The sequence below is a fragment of the Micromys minutus genome, assembly GCF_963924665.1.
Source record: "Micromys minutus genome assembly, chromosome: 27".
Classification (NCBI taxonomy): domain Eukaryota; kingdom Metazoa; phylum Chordata; class Mammalia; order Rodentia; family Muridae; genus Micromys; species Micromys minutus.
In genome coordinates, this window is record NC_137962.1 from 23,474,482 (window position 1) to 23,490,263 (window position 15,782).

The 15,782-nt window shown below is 44.9% G+C and overlaps 1 protein-coding gene across 4 annotated transcripts in view; it reads left to right on the top strand.

Annotated features, from left to right (window-relative positions):
* The window catches only part of SLC38A4 (solute carrier family 38 member 4), a 52,365-nt gene extending 36,875 nt beyond the window's left edge, over positions 1 to 15,490 (top strand). For all 4 annotated transcript variants that reach the window (XM_080939020.1, XM_080939021.1, XM_080939022.1 and 1 more), the window contains exons 5-16: positions 620 to 693; positions 1,127 to 1,219; positions 2,923 to 3,004; positions 3,091 to 3,173; positions 3,287 to 3,345; positions 4,141 to 4,416; positions 4,541 to 4,620; positions 4,765 to 4,865; positions 5,805 to 5,929; positions 11,276 to 11,420; positions 12,231 to 12,328; positions 13,315 to 15,490. In XM_080939020.1, the coding sequence (XP_080795146.1) occupies positions 620 to 693; positions 1,127 to 1,219; positions 2,923 to 3,004; positions 3,091 to 3,173; positions 3,287 to 3,345; positions 4,141 to 4,416; positions 4,541 to 4,620; positions 4,765 to 4,865; positions 5,805 to 5,929; positions 11,276 to 11,420; positions 12,231 to 12,328; positions 13,315 to 13,416 (1,318 nt within the window). In that variant the 3' untranslated portion in view covers positions 13,417 to 15,490. The remainder of the gene's footprint in view (positions 1 to 619; positions 694 to 1,126; positions 1,220 to 2,922; positions 3,005 to 3,090; positions 3,174 to 3,286; positions 3,346 to 4,140; positions 4,417 to 4,540; positions 4,621 to 4,764; positions 4,866 to 5,804; positions 5,930 to 11,275; positions 11,421 to 12,230; positions 12,329 to 13,314) is intronic.
* Positions 15,491 to 15,782: the final 292 nt, after the last annotated feature.

Below are 15,782 nucleotides of genomic sequence, written 5' to 3' on the forward strand. Positions count from 1 at the left end.
CCGTACAAGTGGTTGTGTGGAGGGTCCTGACATCAGACTCCATTCCTTCTGAATAAAAGCCTGGACTGGTCCTGCTTTCTGTTCTCCCTTCCTTTGCTTTCTTTAATGTGCCTGACCCTCCAGGTAACAAGGTGCCTTTCCTTCTCAAGTACAAGATCAGTAGACAAAACCGGTGAGTGTCTAAGCAAGCCTAGGTTTAGTCGGGCTCTACACGTTTCCTGCGTTTTACCGTTTTTTTTCCATTTGTATTGTTTTTACTGCTGCTTTTACTGCGTTTCATTGTTTTTTTTTTGTTTTTGGTTTTGTTTTAATCCCGCTGATTAGCATCTCCACTGTGAGGTATGTTACACCACGATGTAAGAAGTGTTAGGTAGTACTTGAAGCATGAATAGTGTAGAAAAGATGTACAGCATCAAGGGAACATGTGGTGGTGTGAAAAGAATTTCCCAGAATCCTCCAAACCCATACATATATATTTTTTTTATTAATTATTATTATTATTTTGCAAAGTTTGGTGACTGAAGAAGCAGAATTGCCATTGTGGTTTGATTTGCAACGTTTACCGCAGCGGCGTTTCACCTGTTAACATATCTGTTGTCCTCTTCCCACTCCATCACAGAATCATGCTACTTACTGTGGCTGTACTGTCTCTCTATTCGGTTCACCTTCTGCTGAAGACGGCCAAGGAAGGAGGTACGCCACCCTTACGTCCTGACTTCAGCCGAAGGCTGTCTTCCTAGTTTGATTCTCACGAAAGAATCCCTCCACTCGCTCAGCCCCATGGGTCTTTATAGACCCCAGCCACACTTTCTTTCAAGATTTCTGGTTAACTGGTCAAGTGAGAGCCAGGAATGAAAGCCGGCTGGCTCAAGTTCAAGCCAAATGGGGCGGGGAAGAGGGAGATGTCTGGCAAATGGCTGGAGAGAGCGGCCTTTCCTAGAGGTGTGCCGCTCAATCGGGTGGAGCCATTGCTTCCGTTTGGAGAGCATTTGACGTGACTCGTGGGTTTCTGAGGATCATTTCTCTGTACTGTTCAGTCGAGTGCTGAATATTCCAGGGTTATGTAAGGAAGTGCTAGAGGTATGAAAACGATCCTCTCACACTGCAATTTTATCTCTTCTTACAGGGTCTTTAATCTATGAAAAGTTGGGAGAGAAGGCATTTGGATGGCCCGGGAAAATCTCAGCCTTTACCTCTATCACAATGCAGAACATTGGAGGTAAGGGGGCGACTTGTCATGGACCACTTGGACTTCCGTAGGATGCTCAGAAAAATGCAGAAACATCTAATAAGCAAACTTCTGGCACAAACAACTGGCTTTACAGAAAAACAGCCACATCTTAGTCTTTAGTCTCACCAAACCTCCAACACCACCAGGCCCTGAATATGCTTGTGCCCTAACACTGAGCTAATGCCACAGGGCTCAGTGTGCATATTTATTTATCTTTGTGGTTTTAGATTAAAGTCTTGTGTGGACATCTCCAGAATCACCGGGGTTGTCTTTTTGTTGTTGTTTGGGTTTTGGTTTGTCTCATTTTACTTTATGTTTTTACTGGATTGGAACCATGAGCATGTAAGCCCAACATGGAGGCTGTTCTACACTTGGTTAAAATCTTCAGCCTTACGGAGACTGAGACAGGCGAGCATTTTGTAATATCGCCTCATGCTCGCTCTAGCTTGTGACAGTGATGTAAGGAGACATAAGGAGACCTGAATGTGTTTATCCCATAACTTCCCCAGGCTTGTGATGTCACCGTGGCTGTTCAAAGCATCCGTGCGAGCCCTGGCTGGACATCCAATTGTAGATCAAAATGATCGCTGTGTCAAGCCAAACACAAGCAGTGTGGCTTTAGGAGAGATAAGGTTGCACACTACTACCACCCCAGAAAAAAATTCCTCTCACTTGGGCTGTTTCATGTGATTAATGATTTGGCATAAGGAGAACCATGGGTGTCTCTTAAATTAGCAACTCTCCATTCAGAACAGTTCCATTTTTCATCCCCGTAAGGAATTGGAATTCACTCCCTGGTGCCTTGCCATCAGCAGGATGATGTTGACATTACCTGCACAGGTCTGTAGCACCCTGAATTTCCAAAGACCAAACACATTAACGGTGCTGATATCACCAAGACTCAGCAGTTATGAGCTCTGAAATCAAACGGTCCCTCAGCGAGCCAGCTCATCAGAAACATCTCCTGTTTACGCTCTGTAAGATTCTGCTCTGGCCAAGGACTTTTTAAAGATTAACCAAACCACGTGGTCAGAAGACACAGCAGTATTGGAGAAATCATTTTGCTTTGACTGTAGGGAAAAAAAAAACAACAGATCCGAAGTCAAGGTCGCTATGTTTCTCATGAGGTCTGCTCTTTGCACATAGTATGATCTTGCCTGTGTCATTGAGTTTATCAAAATCCTGAAGTCCTGAGCTACAAAATAGAGTAAGGACCTGCCCTCTCTAAGTCTTTTCAGATGATCAAAGGATGAATCCACAGAATCCAACAGCATTAGAAATGATAAACAAAAATCTTACCTCCATGGGACCTTAGGGATTGATTTGGAACTAGTCAGAGGTCAGTGTACAACTTAAAGGCCTATTCCATAAGACACCAGACAGGGGTAGCACACACTTGGAGCTACTATGTAAAACTGGCCTTTCCATGTTGTGGTTCCCTCAGGACCCACGTAGGGTTTAATCACCCTTAGCAGCCGCCGCCTCGAGTTCGAGATGAAGGACAAACCTTTGCCTATGAAGGGACATGGACGCCTTGTAGAGTACACGGGGCCTTCTCCTTGGTCCTGCTTTAGGGATGAGATGCTCACACTTTCAAGGAAAATGGGTGTCCCGAATGCCCTGCCCTCTCTTGGCTAGCATGGTGTGACAGAGTACAGAGCACCGCTGATCTGTCCCTTTGTCCCTTTCAGCCATGTCAAGCTACCTCTTCATCATTAAGTACGAGCTGCCTGAAGTCATCAGAGCCTTCATGGGACTTGAAGAAAACACTGGGTATGGTTTACGTCCTCTCGGCACCATCACGTGGCTCGTGTGGTTGATATTTCCTGTTCCCAACACGCCCTCTCTTTCTTTTCTAGGGAATGGTACCTCAACGGCAACTACCTCGTCTTATTTGTGTCCGTGGGAATCATCCTTCCGCTCTCTCTCCTTAAAAATTTAGGTATCAATGCATTATTTAACTGAAGGTCTGCCTATCTTTCGCCTCGCCATCTAATTGACGAGCTCTTTTGAGATGGTAAAGCCACCTTCCAAAATATTTCTGCTAATTCCTAGGCTACCTTGGCTACACCAGTGGATTTTCCCTCACATGCATGGTGTTTTTCGTCAGTGTGGTGAGTGTTTAGTTGACACGATCCTGGTAGCCTGGTGGGTGTGCCATGTTTTATTCGTGCCCTCATTTTTGTCTAAGCGCTTCACTGGCATGAATAAGCTCTTGTGTCACGCGCGACTTTATTGTCTTCTTGTTTGGAATGAGAAAAGGACAGTTATGGGTTTAAAGATAGCTGAGTCACAATGCCAGGGTCCTAGCCAATGGCATATTCTGGGTGAGCACTCTGACTGAGGAGCAGGGTAGCGATCCGGTATGTAAGAAGGTGGGGACGGCAGATTGGCAAGCTGGGACCTTTTCTGTTTGTACCAGCCACGCTCTCTTGTGCTTCCTACCCAGTATAGGACTGCAGTGGGATTAAAGGAGAAATCAGTTCAAACCGAGGTGAAATTCCTTGAAATATCATAGATGCAAAAATTTTAAGTCATTTTCCCCCAGAGAGGTAAAGGAAGAGGAAGGACTTTTGGATGATGTAGTGTGATGTGATGTGTAATGAAGACACGATCTTTGGCACAGAAGAGCCAGAAAGGCCTGGAGTGGACTCACTGGCCTGGTGCTGGTGACTAGAATGCAGTAGTGTCAGTCACAGTTTCAGATCTGTCCTCTGAAGCGAAGCCAGAAAGAGTCTTTGTGGCTCCATAGTCTAAGCAAATCCTCAGCTGAGTTTTCTTCCCTGACTCCCTCAAGCCACATAGATAGATTTTTATTCTGTTCTCTCCCTCACCCCCCTCAACGCTTGACGGTCTTTGTTTCTGTTGTTTTGATTTTTTTTTTTTTTTTTTTTAATGACTGGCTCTAGGTGATTTACAAAAAATTCCAAATACCCTGCCCACTACCTGTTCTGGACCAGACTAATGGAAATCTGACATTCAACAACACACTTCCGATGCACATGATCACGCTACCCAATACCTCGGAGACCACAGGTGTGAACCTCATGATGGATTTCACTCACCACAACCCTGCAGGGATGGACGAGAAGCCGGCTGCAGGCCCTCTTCAAGACAGTGGCGTGGAGTACGAAGCCCACAGTGGTGACAAATGTCAGCCCAAGTACTTTGTGTTCAATTCCCGGGTAAGTGACAGGCCCGATGGGCTGAGTCCTGTGGTTTCTGAATTTTAGTTTATAAACCGAGACGCTCTGGAACCAGCATCTATGCCAGACCTCTGACTACGCACTGTTGTGTTTGCTTTTACAGACGGCCTACGCGATTCCAATCCTAGCGTTTGCTTTTGTCTGCCATCCGGAGGTCCTTCCCATCTATAGCGAACTTAAAGAGTAAGGCAGCCCTTGTCTCGGCCTTCTGCTTTCATTTGCAGATTTGTTCATCTGTTTAGCGATGCTTTATGAGGGAGGCATACCCTTTGGCTTTCTGAACAGGGGTGGTTTTAAACGGAAGCTCCATGTTCTTCTTCTTCCTAGTCGGTCCCGGAGAAAGATGCAGACGGTGTCCAATATTTCCATCACAGGGATGCTTGTCATGTACCTGCTTGCTGCCCTCTTTGGCTATCTAAGCTTCTATGGTAGGTCACCCAGTCCCAGTCCCTCTGTCTGTGGTTAGACTGATAACTCACCTAGATGCATAACATCCCTTTTAATCCCTTCTGTGAGTAGCATGGTTTGTAGATGGTGCATTCTTAACGTGACATCTACCTTTGACCTTTTCCCAAAGACTCTGGATCCACCTGGCTCAAAGATTTCGGCAGTTTGTGAAGTCTTGCCGGTTTTCTCTCCTTTTTTTTTTTTTTAATCTCCTAAATTACAGCTAGGATGATGGCTCAGTAAGTAAAGTACTTGGCATCTGAGCATGAAAACCAGAGTCTGGGTCCCCAGCACCCATGTGCAAATCCCAGCACTGGACAAGTGGAGACAGGAGAATCCCTGGCACTTGTAAGCTAGCTAAGCCAGGCAATCCTGTGAGCATTGGTCAGTAAGAGAGCCTGCCTCAAGAAATAAGATGGAAATCAGCTAAGGAAGAAGATCCCCAACACCAACCTCTACATGCACATGTATGTTCAATGCACATGTATGTTCATCTTACACATGGTCTCTCTCACAGTCTCTCTTACACACACACACACACACACACACAGAGGGAGAGAGACAGAGACAGAGAGAGATGGCAGTCCTGAAGTTTCTATACTAAGTACAAAGGAACTGCATGAGGAGTAGATGGACAGACAGGTCAGAGGTCAGTGGTGTCATGGGCACAAGCTGTTAGGATTTGGGGTTCTCACCCCCTTAACAGGAACACATTGACCTGGTTTGCTCTGCGTCTTCGTAGCAGATGCAGATTTATTACGATGCAGACAATCTCAAGAAGCATCTTAGCAGCTCTCCATCCTCAGTCTTTGTAAGCCGTCTGAGTGCCCAGGCCTGGGCCTCTTCCTATTATCGTCACATGCTTCTGTGAGGCGCTGATGTCGACTCGGCAGCCCCACCCCCAATTCTTTATCTTTCAGGTGAAGTTGAGGACGAGCTGCTCCACGCCTACAGCAAAGTCTACACATTTGATACGGCTCTTCTCATGGTACGCCTGGCAGTCCTGGTGGCGGTGACACTGACCGTACCCATCGTCCTGTTCCCAGTAAGTACGAGGAGTCCCTGAAGGACTGGTGTGATGTTCTGACCCAGTGTGAGCTTCGGTATCTATGTGCTTGCAGTTGTGTGTCCTGGACAGTTAATAGTTTCTCATAGAATGTAGGTCAGTTTAAGGTTGACCAGATAGATAGATGATAGATAGATAGATAGATAGATAGATGATAGATAGACAGATGATAGATAAATAGAAGATAGATAGATAGATAGATGACAGATAGATGATAGATTGATGATAGATAGTGTTTTTAAAGAATGAGAAAAACCATAAGCTTTCTTTTTAAATTCAATTTGAAAAAAAAAAGAGCATAGGCTGCTATCTATAGACAAATGAAAAACAAGAGAAGTGCTTCTGACTCCGGAAATGTTAAAGCCAAAGCCATACAAACCTTAAAGATCACACTGCGTCTTGCCATAGCTTTGATAGAATTTGTTTGTTCCTCCGTCTGCGCTGATGTTACACCCACAGGTCAGATTAATGAATCTGACATCTTGATGGACAATGGGAAGGAAACCCATTAATTTAATGGCGTATTGGAAGAGGTTTTTATTTTCTTTGACCTTCCCCCCCAAAAAAACTGACACGTGCCTTTGGGCATTTGAGATTTGGTGTGTCCTGGGTTCACATCACTGGACTGGTGTGGGTGAGGATGTGAACCACACCTACAGACAAACACAAGTTTTTGCCTCCCTGCCAACTCTGTCCCTTCTGTAAGCGTTCAGTTTAGGGACATAAAAATAAGCGAGTCGCTAGCCAGCTTCGCTGTGTACAAAGTGTTCCACGTAGGACTCGGCATGGGAGAGCCACTGGAATAATGCACCGTGGTCACTTTAAGTCCAGCGTGTGTGCTGGAAGTGTATTCGGCACATTCCTTCCTCATGAGCACATGAAATTAAATCCCTACCACTATCGTGTCTAATGCCTGACACTTAAATAACGCCTGGCCTCGAATATATCCGCGAGGCTTCTGCATTTCATATGTGAACTGTAACTTAAAATGAACTCGGGCTTGAGTTGGGAAGTTTGGACATCCCAGGGACACCTGCGACATTGTTTAATTATTTAGTGCAAGGAAATCTTGTTACATACTTTGCTTTATACACAGGCCCTTGTTACAGCGGTTTTTTTTTTTTTTTTTTTTTTTTTGAGCCATAGTCTCTAGAGATGGATGGATGTATCTGTGGTCATTTGTCTAGCAGATAACTGGTGACTTCACGAGAGGCTCGCTGCCAGAATGGGGAGTTTTAGCTAGCCTCGACAGATATTACATCTTGATGTTGAAAACCCAAACCTCCCTTAGAAATTCTTAGCTTGTGTGAGAGCAAATGCCCCGGGATAGATCTGATCATCAGGAACTGTAGTCCTTTGTCAGTGTTGGATGCCATTAGGATCCAAATTGGGCAGAACCATTATCCAGAAAAGTAACCCATGCCCACCCTTTCCGGTGTAGTCCGTTAGCGGTATGACATTATATACAACATGGTCTTGGGCTGTCACAGTTACAGGTAAACGTTAACAGCACCACAGACAGAATAGTGGCCGCACGGAGGATGAACCAGCAATGTTGGATATGAAAAAATGGTTTTCTGAGTGAATCTTGCCTTTCCTGGAATGTATAAACTGATTTTTTGGTCTATTCATGCGCCGATTATCCATGGGAGTGAGGATCTGGGCGGGCTAATCGAATGACCGAGACAAACGAGCGGTGGCTGCCTAGTCCCAGTCAAGTTCTAAAAGTTCTGATGTGTTTTCGACAGACTTGTGTGGAGTGTAGTTTTAAAGCCACGCTACTGCCTTTGCCCAGGAGCTGTGACTGCGCTCTGGCCCCTCCCGGCTTCCTTTTGTCCCTCCTGCCATAGCTCCCATAGCTAGCCAAGCCGCCAGCACAGACCTGGCTTCTCCTCCTCCCCCCTCCCTCCCTCCCTCTCCCTCCCTTCTTCCCTCCCAGGGGGTTGCGTTACCAGCCCCACCCGAAACCTTTAGAATCCCGGATAAAAAACGCACACACTCTGCTTGTCACTTTGTGCCTCTCGTGGCACAATTGCTGGGCGCAGAATCTCCTGCCTGGAAAGACGTGCCCTCATCAGTCCATTAGCTCAGCCCGTGTCTCCTCCACAGTCTTGGCCACCCGCCGGTGGAGGCCGCTGACCCTAGTGGTCCTGGGGCCTTACATGATTGCAGCATCCCCTTTTCTTCAAGGAATGACAGAAAAATCCCCTCTCTTTCCCCGCTTTTTCCTCCAGGGACCCGGAAGTCCCCCTGTACCTTCTGCCCAGCGATTGGCTCCCAGCCTTCTTTATTGACAAAATCAAGAACCAATTAGGGAACCAGACCTTAGGGTCAGCACCTCCCACTACAGAGTTGTTATGGATAGTGTTTTTATTTGTTTCTTGTAACTCGAGGGCAGGACTTCTGTGAATCAAACGCAGGGCGTGTCTCTCTCCTGGATGCCATATGGCTCTCTTGGGTTGTGTTCTTTGCGTTCAGAAACATTTGACCACCAAGAAACGTCATATCTCCACATATAAGTAACGAGGGAACCTAGTCTGGGTTCGAGTCTACCAGTCTTACCTACTATTTTGCATTCTTTTTCTTGCATCAAGTGGTCACCAGGCTCTTTCTCAGACGACGGGATTTAAGAATTTGTCCGCTCAGTTTTCTCTTTTCCTCTTTGTCATCTCAAATTAGGTTGGGTTTTTCCTCCTTAGCGCAAGTGTGTAGGAGCCGTGTAGAATGTTGGGCAGATGCTGAGGTCAAATGAATGGAGATTTTCCATTAGCAGCTTAACATGGATCTCCTAAGTGGACGGGCTCATGTTCTACCTGCAGTGCGCCCAGAAGAGCACCACCCAGGCTCTCTAGCGCCTTCTAGTTCATTTCTCCCAGAACAATCAATCATCCCTTCGGTGTAATGCCTTCAGGTCTCCTGCTGAGGCGTGCACAGACACAGGCATGGCAATATGGCGGGCGTTGGCAGGGAGCCCAGTAGAGTTGGTATTCCGAAGATGCTGTTCCCAGGCATCTGTAACATGGTGAAGGAGTGGTTTCTACTCAGCAGAAGAATCTGTGTTTATTGAGAGTATCAGCCTGCCAGTTTCTAGTTGACTCCTATGACCTTCACACTGGGTCCCCGCACCTCCTCACAGGCTGGGCTGGAGACACTGTGTAGTGTCTGACTTTCTATCTAAAACTACATGGAGACTTCTAAGGTCATTTTGGGTCAGGGGCCTTGGCTGGTACTAGAGACTTGCCCGACTCGCATCTCACCCACACTTTTTTATATCCTCATCAGCTTGTATCAGGTTGTAGAAAAAGGGGCTCATGGGTAAGAGGAAGAGCACCAGGGCCTTGTGGGTAATAGGGCTGAGTTGCCTCTATCGTCCTGACATGGTTTTGGAGCTGCCCCAGCTGTTTGAATCCACTTTCTCCTAAAGGTGGCGCTGTATCGTGGAATGACCAACGTTCCCATCTAACCCTTTTCAAGGTCACTCTCCTCCTTCCTTGTGCTGTCTCTTCCGAGGGGCATTGTTCCTTCAGTCCTGTGAGAGATTTTCTTCCCACTCACTCACCGAGAAAGCCAAGCCTTCATCGTTCACTCCGACCTTGCTTCCATTTTTTCCTGGATACTTTCTACCCACCTTAGTCTTACCACACGACCTTAGGAAACTGCTCCTTCTCAGAGGCCCGGAGCCTACAGGGTTGCCCTAGACCCCGTTTTCAGTTTGTTTGTTTTTTAACCTATTGTATCATTTTAACAAGTCAAAACACCTAAAGCCTTGTGTCTCCGGAAAGCCTTGGGTCTGCACTCAGCTTGCTTCCCAGAATCAGACCCACCCTTGAGCAACACTAGCCACCACAAAAACTTATCACAAGCCCATGGATTTGTGGACAGTACCGGGCAGGCATTCTTCACGGGTCGTAATGCAGACTCCCAGCGAGTGGGGGGAGGGGTCAAACTCTCACTTTCTCCTCTACGTGCTTCTCACAGCGAGCTTCCCATTTTCCACTGTTTCAACTTTTAAATCCTCACAAAGTCACTCTTGAGCCATTTGCAAGACTGGACTGTGTAGTTTGCCACTCTAGAAATGGAGTTCCCTTTGACCCACACAGATGGCTTTAATTTTCCAGTATGGCATGCAAGGAATGCCTCAGGAGAAACCTCGGGCCATTTAGCTCGCACATTTTTTTGGTTTGTCCATACATGTTTCAAAATGGAGTTCGCATTTGCTCTCTGCAGCGAGCTCCCAGCTCCACACCATTAGTAGAGTTTGGGACTGAGAATCAATCGGTCACCTCTGTGCATGGGACGCTCTTGCTTACGCACTGGAAGGCAGATCGGGTAATTCTACCAAGTCCAAAAAGAGTGTCCTCATAACAGACGCCAGAGATAAGCATGTTTCTGTATCGGGCTGTCCAAACCCAAATGTTCTTTCCCTCTGTTCATAGCGACTTCTTTATCTACTGACACACCATATACTTGGACTCTGCAGCAAGTGGGGCCTCTCATGAGCCCTTGCATAGTTATTTCAGTTGCTGAAACCGGGCTGGAATCTGTGGTGAGCCCCCTGAAGGGAGTGGAGAGATTCCTGCTGTCAGTTTAACTCAGCATTTACTGCGCGCCTGCTATGTGCACATGAGTGAGGGAGAGCCTCAGAGGAATGCTGAGGTTATTAAGTTCCTTTGTTTGCCTTTTAGGGATCTGTAATATATTAATGTGTGGGGGAGAAAGGAGGAAACACAAAAAGTATCACCTTTTTTTTTCTTTTTCAAAACACCAGTGAAAAATGTTAAATAAAATGGAAAATTAGGGAAAAGCCAGGTCCACAGAAATTGCTTTAGTCTGGGCAAGTCATCTCGGCGTCTTGTCCTCCGTGTGAGCCAGTCTAATGAGAGTAAGACCCACTTAGCTATCAGCAAGGGCTTCACTGCCTCCAACTTGCTCGCAGCTGTTACTAAATCTCTTCTGCCCAAGATTATCTTCAAAAAAAAAAAAAAAAAAAAAAAAAAAAAGAATACTAAGATTCAAGAACGCAGACGGATGATATGCAGCCGAGGGAAAAATATCACTTCCGGACATGAAAATCGGCGTAATGTTTGCACAGAACGGACTTAATTCTGCTCGACTGTGCAAAGTTATAAGCAGTTAAGCTGATACGCACTTTTCTCACAACGAACGTGGGGAAAAGCCTAAGAGATTTTTTTTTTAAGTGTGTGTGTGTGTGTATTTGTGTTGGGGGGGCAGATTAAAATCAAAAATCAAAACAAACCGCTTTAGTAGCGGAGATCGAGACCAGAAGCTAAAGAAGCGGCGGTGCCTTTGAACGTCTCGTTGCAGATCCGTACTTCCGTGATCACACTGATGTTCCCAGGAAAGCCCTTCAGCTGGGTGAAGCATTTCGGGATCGCTGCGGCCATCATCGCGCTCAACAACATCCTGGTCATTCTCGTGCCTACCATCAAATACATCTTTGGATTCATAGGTAAGTTTCAGGAAAGCCGTCGTTTGGTCGGCTCAGACTTACGCCTCCTTAAATGGCCAATACGGAGAAGGTGCAGTGTAGACAGGCATCTCAGTTCCCTTCTGGCCAATAAGAACCCCTCCGGCCCCTGCTGGGCTCAGTGACTGCACTGGCAGTTTCCCCCTCCTCCCAGCTGATGGTGGGAGTCACCTATAGCCGCCTATAGCCACTTAGACCAAGAGTCCTTTCAAGAGATGAGGAAACCTGAGTCGCACACCTTTTGAGGATTTGGGCATGCGCAGTGGCTCTGTCATCGACTCAGGATTTGAGCATGCGCTCTGTTTTCAAGAGATGAGTAAGGACGGTGTTCGCTACCATAAGCTCTCCCGTGTGTGAGAGAGTCAGCTTCTCCTACTAAATGTCTGTTAGTACATTTAATTTCTCAATCCAGGCAGAGGATTTACCAGATTTTTAACGGCAAAATGATTTTTAAGAGAATCAGGTGTGGACAAATTGCAAAGTAAGAGCGGACAGAAAGCATGCGTGGTGTGTTCAGCCCTCTGAGTATGTGGTTATATATGATGCTATGGTATGAGGCACATTTTAATTTTCTCTATAAAGACACAGAACTAATCAAGATGACCTATGGCTCAGATATTGCTTTTAATGCTAAAAAAAAAAAAAAAAAAAAAAAAAAACCAAAAACAAAAACAAACAAAAAAAAAAATAGCATTATATGTGTTTGCCCTTAAGCCTGGGCTTGCAGGGATGTTCTTTTCCGGGACAACCAACCTCCTGAGACATTAATCCACTCCTAATCTCTTTCTCCAGGGGCTTCTTCTGCGACTATGTTGATTTTCATTCTTCCGGCAGCTTTTTATCTCAAGCTTGTCAAGAAAGAACCTTTTAGATCACCCCAAAAGATTGGGGTAAGTAAAACTTGTGACATCTCTTCCTGTATTTCTCCTGCTACTCAGTAAGCTAGAAAACACAGGTGGTTTCAAAAAACAAAGCAGTAAACAAGACAGAAAAGCAGCGAATGGTGGGGAAGAAAGAGTTTCTGACAGTCTAAGGATTCCAGGATTTCTCTCCTTCGAGTGACAAATATCTAAATATTTTGTTGAGACCTCCTGTGTGATAAATGCTGGCTTGGTACATTTCCCACAGGCAGGCACGTCATGGGCACACTGGTGTTCAGTGCCAGGCTGGATATGATTTGTGACATACTAAGGTGTTAGGGTCCCTCCAGGCATTGGGGCAGTGCCAGCATTTTAGTTCCTTGGGAACTACTAGATTCACAAGGGCAAAGATGGCTTTGGTTTCTTGTTATCCATTTCTTATCTACTTACCTCCCTTAGATCCAATTCCCTCTAGGCTTCGCTGTTCAGATTACAATATTTTTTTAAAAAAGGAATCAGTCATTTTTCATCAATCTTTTCAGATGTAATCCACACTTGATATTTTACCAAGAATTAAGTATTATCAGTTACCAGTTAAAGTAGGTCTTTTATTAAGGCTTGGGGAAGCTTACTTCTAAATGCCATTTGACCCTTGAAGTCATTCACTTCTTGGGGTTCCCAGGGACATAAGGGAAGCTTGATGGTACAGACCCCTCCTGTCATCTTTTCCCCCAAGTCTGGACTCTGTGGGCTCCACCCTGATGCAGTGTCACCTTGGCTGTGACCCATTGTCATTTGGATCAGATATAAAGTGGGTCAAGTTGTCTCCTAGGCCCCTGCCAATGACAACCTTCAGCTGCTGCTCCCTCAGCGGGTAGAATGGGAAGACTGGTCTATGTGGAGTATATATGGACTCTCCCTGTTAAAATTCTGAAATACAGATGTGTTCTCAATATCCCTACTTACAAAAATCCCTATACTGACCTTTCAGTCTTTGTCTCTCACTTGAATTACAGGCTTTGGTCTTCCTTGTGACTGGAATTATCTTCATGATGGGAAGCATGGCGCTCATTATAATGGATTGGATTTACAACCCTCCAAATCCCAACCATCACTAATCCCGGGGAGATGCTTTTCTGTAGGGGAATGGCTGGCGTTATGCTCTGAGGGACATTCCAGATATATTGATTGGGATGTTAGTCGGAGGAATCAACAAGATTCCAAAGACATTTTCTAGCTATATCTTTTGACGCCGGGGGAGGAGAAAATTATGGGGTTTTGTTGGGAATGGGTTTTGTGGGGAAATGGTGAAGGATACATTAAAATTCTGTAGCACACATTTTAACCCAGGCCGTCCGGTGCAGTGTATGATGCCCAAGTCGTGTTTGCAGATGTGCAAGCTGAACCCTGTTGGCTGCGTGTCTTGGTCAGCAGGCAATAGCCTGCGCCCCCCAAGCTCACTCCACATCTCACCACCCCAGATTAACAAATCATTCTATTCTCAGAACATCAGACAAAAATCTCCTGGTTGGCAAAGCTGTCCTCACTTATGGCCGTCTCTCATTCTACATGAGGGGTCGGTTGACTGGCTGAGGCAGGGGCATATCTTGGGAGCCGTGGGAGGTTTCTGGATGACAGACCCACTATAGAATCCTCTGTGTCAACGTTCAAGTGGTAGTTTGCCCAACCTGCTCTTACACTGAATTACTGACTGTTTCATTCGATTAACAACCACCAAAAAAAATTAATAATTCTTTTAAACCTTTTTAAACATAAATACCTTGTTATGTTGTTCCTAATACATTTGTCCCCCTTTGTCCTTGAACAAGGCTTTCCCTCTCGTCTTCCGTTCCCATTCAGAATTTTCAGAAGACCACAATCCATGTGGAGACACACTACCCAGTGTTGTTTGATACATTTTTTATTTGATAAACATTCAGTACAGGAAACTGTGATTTTGCTCTATGTTTGTATATATAATCTCACTATAGTTGTCAGAACGTTGACATTTGGTACATTGGATTTTTTTTTTTTTTTTACTTTTTACATCTGCAGTTCTCTCTCTTCACAGACAAAACACTTACATTATTGGGCTGGGGCAGGGAATTAAGCTGGTGGGCTCAAACAAACCCATGTGTACTATCTGTCCATTGGAGACATTGAAAAATTAACATCTAAGTTGTGCCTAGTTCAGCAATGTTCTTCACTGCTTACAACACTGTGATCGTCTACAGCAGATTAGCAAAGGAAGGGGCTCCTCTGTAAATACTTTTTAGTGCTAACAATGGTATTTGGAGTTACCATGTCCAGAACAGGGTTCAGCTCATTTAAGCTCACACAGGAATTTGGTAACGTCCATCTGTCATTAAGAGAATATCAAGTGGTTAGAAATAAATGCACCAACATGACCCCCAAACGCAGGCTGCCTTTCTTGCTCAAATCCATGGATGCTTACGTGGGATGGGGTTCGGTTTCTGCTCACTGCCTAGAACCTCTGGCATTGACTGTTTTTGTTTTCAATTACTGCTTGTGTAATTGAATCCTACATTTCAGTGAAAAGTCAGGTCTGAAATACAAGTATTGCTATGGGTGGTGACAATGCTGTCACACAAAAACAGCTTTTCTGCAGTGGGCCTAAGAAGCGTACATTTGTTTAGGTGTCATTGTCTGGAGCCGAGCATTATAAAATGCGGTGCTTTGTGATGGAAATTGAGCATTACCAGAAACTATCTCAACTTCTGAGTTATCATTTGGGAGGGGAAAAAAATGACCAAATAGGATCTTTAAGAAGTCTTTCTACTTTTATCCATCCAAGAAATAAACCAAGGTAGAAAGCGGAAAGGGTACATTGCAAATCTGAATATGCTGAACATATTAAACACAAATATAAAGGATTAATCCAAAAATATTGGAGACCTGTTAAAAATTGTGTATATTTCGAATATTCTTCATTTAGAGTGACTAATTTGGAAGCATCCACTTGTGTAGTTAGGTTGATATTCGAGAGCCATACGACATCACCAAAGACTACACACAGCCCCGCTCAATCACGTGGCCGTTTTCAGGATTATCGTGCACACACACTTGAGGGCAGACATGCAGAGTACATTTCTTTTTTGATAAATTTAACCCATTTGTAAACAGATACGAATTTTATTTTCTTACATCATTTATAAGATGGTTCAATGTACTGGGAGGGTTTTTTTTTTATTACCGAATGTATATTGGTATATAATAAAGAAACATTTCAAATGACCTGGCTGCGATTTTTTTTTTTCCTTCTCAGTAAAGGCTGTGAGTTTTTTGTTCATGAGACAGGATCAGAAGAATACATATTACCTGCCTTAAACTGAGGCGAGTTCATTGTGCACACGCACAAAGAATACCTTCCTCATTCCCAGAAGATAAAGAGTACAGCAAAGCCTTCATCTCACACGTACTATTGCTATTGTTGCAAACTACCTCGAACTTAGTGGTGTAGACA